This window comes from Tinamus guttatus, unplaced genomic scaffold (assembly GCF_059628265.1).
Source record: "Tinamus guttatus ecotype Peru unplaced genomic scaffold, ASM5962826v1 Tinamus_guttatus_pri_ptg000043l, whole genome shotgun sequence".
Lineage (NCBI taxonomy): Eukaryota > Metazoa > Chordata > Aves > Tinamiformes > Tinamidae > Tinamus > Tinamus guttatus.
The window spans coordinates 115,027-121,026 of NW_028288577.1; the positions used below are offsets into that span (position 1 = coordinate 115,027).

Here is a 6,000-nt window from a genome sequence, read left to right on the forward strand (position 1 = left end):
GAACGATGGGAACCCGGCCTCTGCTCCTGCTTTCACTTTATGATACTTCCCCAAGAGGAAAGATAGCTATATTTAGCTTTAAAGCCAAATCTGAGGGCAAATTTCAGAGAGCGAGATGGAGGCACTGAGCCCAGCGCTGCCGTCACACCCTGAAGGCCCATAAAGAGGGTGCAAAGCTGCTGCGCTGCCACCGTTCTCCAGGCTGTTCCAGCGAGGATCCAGGCGGCTCCGCACAGGATATTTTTAACTCCATTTACACCGACTGAAGACGAACTACTGCTGGACTGTTTTCTAGACAGTCACTTCCCCAACTTCGGACGGGCTAACACTTCCCTGCAGACACATGGCAGCACGGTGATAAGCTGTGGGCAATGCAGGCAGTCCTCTGAAATGCAGAGCATCGAGTTGCGTCCCCCACTGGCGTTTTTAACAGGACACCCTGGCTGCGGTTGCTCTCAGGGAGTTCCGCAGCAGGACGGAGCCACGAGCCTGCAACAGGGTTCAGACCCCAGCCCTCGGCACTGACCCCACAACAATCTCCTGACCTGAAAAAGAGACACATTAAACTCCTTATTTTCTCCTTTTAGGAAAACTGCTGCTAAAAACAGGAAGCTCTTTTTTCCTCTCATTCACTAAAGCCTGGAAATTGTATTTGAGTCACAGCCATCTAACCACACGTTCTGCAGGCACCATCTGCTGCACTCCCCTTCCCCGAATCAATTCTGACCAAGCAAAAATAGTCAGGCTACAAAATTCACAGCTCATGTTTAGGAGGGGAGATCCCTATTGAGAAGAGTTGTTTTTATCCATCACTTTAATTTGCAGGAAGCATGAGTGATTTTTAGATACTGCTAGACAATACCCTGAATAACACCCAGCAAGGCTCAAAGAAAGACAAAGCAAGTGAATATTGTGTCTCGAACCCTTTTTGACTTAGGCTTTTCCGCAGGAAAGCTGTATCTTTTCGGCCACCACGTGCTTTTCCCAACGAGCTGAAGGGAGCAATCCCACTCCTAGGCTAAACTGGAGTGCTTCTGCAGCCAGCTGCAAGCTATTTCCAAGCAGTATCTCTTCTCATTCCCTCCCCTCCCCCTGCCCTTTTTTTTAACCACTCACTTCTTGGCAGCAAAAACCCCAGGCGGCTCCTGGGCTGCAGCGCTCGCACAGCCCCTTGACTTTGACAGCAATTCAGAGCATCCTGGCACAGGCTGGCGCTGCCGCGAGCTCCCGTGCGCCCGCCCAGCGACCTTTGCGTCCATCCGCGCGCACCTGTCGTACGCGCGGGGCAGACACCCGGGGTGCCTACGGGCCCAGAGACTGTCCCGGGCTCGGGCTTCCGCCTCGGGAGCATCCCGGGGTTCTGGCTGAGCCCGCCCTGAGCACAAAGAGCAGGGTTACGGCGTGACGCTGGTGGCAGCGGGAGGTTGTGGGATTAGTGCAGACAGCCAGGAAAAGGCAGGGAGGGACCTCGCCGAGGGAGGCCGGGGGGCAGCACCCACACGTCCTCCACGGCAGCGCTCCCCTCGCCAGCGCGTTCCCCAGCCCCGCGGCGACGAGGGGAAGCCACGCTGACTTCACTACAAGCAAGAGAAAATACCCCTATTGGCTGAGAAGGGTGGGAAATCCTAGCCTGCACGGCAAAGTAAAAGGTTTGTCTCAAGCATCTGAAAAATCATCTTGTCTGTGATGAAAGTTAGCTTTTATGCATAACTATTCCCTCCCTAACGCGGTGTGTCATGGGACTTCTCTTCGTTAGGTGTCCCTGTGTATGAGCTACACACACTGGTATGTTTGGGTCCTACCACAGCTGACTCATATCTGCAGATCTGTCATTGCCGTGCAGCCGTGACAGCAACAGGGGATTTCCTTGTGCAAAGTGCCTGGGCTTGGACTCGAGCAGCAGAGCGAGGTCTGCTCGGGCGGTATCTGTGCAAGCCGGCCTCAGCCACGGGCCTAGCTAGATACAGCTGACGTTCAAGTCAGACGACTTGACTGATTAGATCAAATGTGAACATGCAACACGACAGAATTCACATGTGGAGATGAGGGAGACTGCGGGTTCCTGCTAGTGCATGTGGACGTGCACGTACAAGGCCTCCGCGCCAGGCGCTGCAGAGCGTCGTTAGCGGAGCTCAGTTGCTCTAAATGGTCTCCAAGCTGATTCTGCATGAAGATGAACAGGAATCATTATGTTTTAATGTAATTCAGGGGCCACACATGCAGTCTTACAGGGACAAAGGCAGCATAAGACCTTACTCTGATACTTCCTTTCTTGCCTCTTAATTAGCACATCACAGAATCCAAGCTCAGAAAAGAAGCATGTACAAACTTTGACAGAAAAGTGGAGAGAGGCCCTTTTCCTATGTTCATCTGCATGATAAAGTACTCGGAGCTGAGCCTGGACACTCCAGGTGAGTTAAAATATTGCTACTAACTTATTGTGCAAGCATTTATATAAAAACTGTGGTAGAAGATAAGCTAATTCCATTATAATATGCAAATTCTGATCACAAACTGAGACACAATGACAAATGAAAGAACAAGTCTACAAACTTGGTAATAATAGAGTCGTGCCTCTCCAAGTCAAACAGATTCTCCTTGAAAGTGTATCTTGTATAAAGAAGTAGACAAGCTTAGGAAAAAAGAACAAGTAACAAAAAAGGCACCTTAGATGAACAAGACGTATGTTGCATATATGCAAAAAAGTAAGATGAAGTAAGAGAAGGTGTCTTACGTAAGTCCTGCTGGAAAAGGAAGTCTTCAGCTGAGCAAGGTTCAAAACATGTGGCTACAGGTTGCAGTTTGGCCTAAAAAAATTCATTGCTCTTCCTGCTCACAACTTACAAATGCCTTTCCTTTGTGTGCCCAACTTCCAGAGTGCCGGTTTGCACTACTGCAATTCCCCTTCCTCTCCTCTGATACTCCCTGTCATTTTCAAAACATTTGTTTCTGCTCAGTGATCGCTTGTTCAAAGATAAGACTTTTCTAGACAAATTGCCAAATGCATCAGGATCTGTCAGTGCAAGTTCCGATATACTTAATCCGCAGGTATCATTCAGCCAGTTTGAGCGGGTGATTTGTGCAGTGGTAGGTCCGTGACACAGCACCGCTGGAGTGAGGCTTCCCAAGCGGATCTCATGCCCCCCAGAGGTGCTCCGCAAGGCAGCGCTGAGGAAGAGGCCAGGGATATCTGCACGCTAGGCCAAGAGTGTCTCCAGTCACAGGCATATTCCAGCCAAACTGCAGTGAGGATAGTTTGGCTTGAAGAGCAGCAGATCCTCACAGTGCATCCTGCAGCCTGACCCTGGTGCTCCCACCATAGCCAGTCTGGAAGCTGCTTCCCTGCTAGGAACATCATTAGCTCCAACGGTGTCAAGTCTTGCCCTGGTACTAGCCTCCCATCCAGAGAGGTATCACTTTCACAAATATGCTTAAAACTGCACAGAAACCATTTATAAATCAGGCAAGAGATTAGCATAGGGACAGAATTAAAAGCTGTCAAGAGCTGCCTCTTTCCAAGGATGCATGCAGGAATGCTGGTGCTCAGCACATGGCAAAACATTTTTTCTCTTAGGTATAGTTTAAGATTACCCTTATTTTCCATTTCATTTTGAAGCCTACTTGAGAAGTGAGTAAACCTGCTAGGCCACAGCTGAAAGTCAGCTGTGTACTAAAGTGCTAGGTAAAAAGAGAAACACTCAAGCACTTATTCAGCAGCGCATATAAAAATTAAAAGATACAAGACCTTGTGGTATCTGAGAACCTGCTCTGTTAATAACCAAACTAACAGAGTCTACTTTGCCCTGCAGGGAAACTCCCTGCCCTTCTAAGAAACAGCTCCTCTACCCACGAGACAGGGTCAGCTCCTGTAACATATCGTCACTCAAGTTGTTTGCCAGCGGTTCCTACAGACAGGTATTCCCTTCCTTCCTCCTGCACGCAGTTCTCCCGGTGATGGTTAGAGCTGCGATGGGCACACAAGTCCCAGGCCGACATCCAAGGCCTCTCCCTTCAAGTACATGTTCCTACACCTGTAACTTCACACTTCTGACAAAAAAATAGGCACCACAAAACTTTTGGAAATGTATGAGTTACAGAGAAAGTGTATTATGGATGCTTCCCCTCTTTTTTATTCCTTCAGGTGAAGGAAAAAAAGGGGGGAGGGAATCAAACACTGATTTGACAGCTATGACAGACTGTTTTGAAAACACACACATGCAGCCTCATATTTGGCCTCAGGAACTGCTACTTCAACTTCCAAAGCCAAGTCCCTTCCCTTCCCAAAGTAGGGCTTCCTGCTTCCACTTTGTTCCTTGTGTCTATCTCATTTTTTATCATATGCTTGTGGCTTTGCCACATATTTTTCCAGTTACACTGATACAGCTAAGTGACTGTAGCTTCACACTGGTGCAGACAGTTGTTGCGCGCAAGATCAAGCCATGCTCGACAACACGTATTCTGGTACAGGCGACCCAGCAGGATGAAGGGCAGAGAGTCCATCCAGCCCCACGGCTGTAGCATCACATGTTGGCAAAGGTTTAGTACTTGGTTGATTTCCCAGGGAAATCAGAAAGAAATATTTGCCACTAAGTAAAGGATAAATTTTACGATCACCAGTGAACGTGGCACCCATTTGTTTACATAGCTAAACATTTAAGAGGAATGCACGCACAGGCTGGATAACTATCACTTTGAATGGTCTTTGTTGCCTTGGGAAGGCTCTCAAGAGCACAGCACACCTTCACCTCTTGAAAACAAAGGTTTCCTCTTAGAGTGGGCCACAAGCAAAGCACTAATGAAGGTTTCCCAAGACAATGCTGATTGTTAGTGTTCGAGTATTAAAAAAAGCCATCACTAGGGCTGCAAAAAAGCCTGCACAAATGTTGTTTTATAAAGAATGGCCACATTCTCTATTACCTTTTGAGGGCTATTTGGAAGTGGCGGGAGGAAAAAGAGTTCAGTTAAAAATGCAGGGGAAGGGAGAAGGAAAAAATGATGGATTTCTAAAAGGCTCTGCCAAGAGCGACCACCTATTGTTTCAGAGCTTTATTTCCCCAAATTCCATTTGCTGTGTGATGGCTTTCACAGCACGCCTGTTTGTTACTCTGCCGTAATGACCCTCCTTCCTTCAGCTCCACAGCCCCAGCCGCCGGGCTCGGGGAAAGGACCCCGGCCTCCCCGCGGAGCTTGTGCTGGCGGCGGGGCCGCTCACCCCGCACCAGGTAACACCGCGCGGCTCCCTGCGGCCTCCCGAGCGCATCCCTGGGAGCAAACGCGAGCCGGGGCGCCCGACCTGGCGGGGCAGCAGCCGCCGGAGCGAGGGGCAGCGGGGCAGGAGGGGAGATTCCGCCCCCGCGCCCCGGCGACGAGCGGCGGCGCCGGCCCGGGGCTCCCCGCACCTGCCCCGCCGCGGCGGGAGGCCCAGGCCCCGCGCGGCCGCGGAGGGGGAGCGGGACGGGGCCCCGGCGCGGAGGGAAAGGCCCGGCGGCCGGGCGCGCTCCTACCTCCAGGGTGCGGATCTCCTGCTGCGTGAGGTCGTTGGACGCGGCGCACTGCGTGCGCAGCCCGCGCAGGTTGGACAGCGAGATGTCGATGAGGTCCTGGAGCAGCCCGCACTGCTGCAGCGTGCTGCGCACGGCGGGCAGGCCCCGCGCCGCCGCGCCGCTCCGCTCCTTCCTCTCCAGCATGCCGGCGGCTCGCAGCGCAGCCGCTCTATCCATTCCTCGGCATCGGGGAGGCCGCCGAGGCGAGGCGGCGGCAGCGGCGGCCGGCGGCAGGAGGCGGAGGCCGGGGGGAAGGCGGGCGGCGGCTCGCTCCGCCTCCGCCACGGCGATTGCGGCGCGTTAACATGCGCGGGGCGGCGCGAGCGGCTGCTCCGCACGACGCCTCGAGCTCGCCCGGTGCCCGCCACGCTCCCCTCGGCGCGAGCCTGGGCTCCCCTCAGCGCTCCCTTTATGGCGGCGCCACCGCCGCCGCTCGCCCCGGCCCTCAGAGCCCGCC

The 6,000-nt window shown here is 52.8% G+C and overlaps 1 protein-coding gene across 1 annotated transcript in view; it reads right to left on the minus strand.

Annotated features, from left to right (window-relative positions):
• KSR1 (kinase suppressor of ras 1) overlaps nt 1-5,735 on the minus strand; it is a 47,582-nt gene extending 41,847 nt beyond the window's left edge. The window contains exon 1 of the mRNA XM_088535596.1: nt 5,505-5,735. Within this exon, the coding sequence (XP_088391722.1) occupies nt 5,505-5,720 (216 nt within the window). The 5' untranslated portion in view covers nt 5,721-5,735. The remainder of the gene's footprint in view (nt 1-5,504) is intronic.
• Between the last annotated feature and the right edge of the window lie 265 nt (nt 5,736-6,000).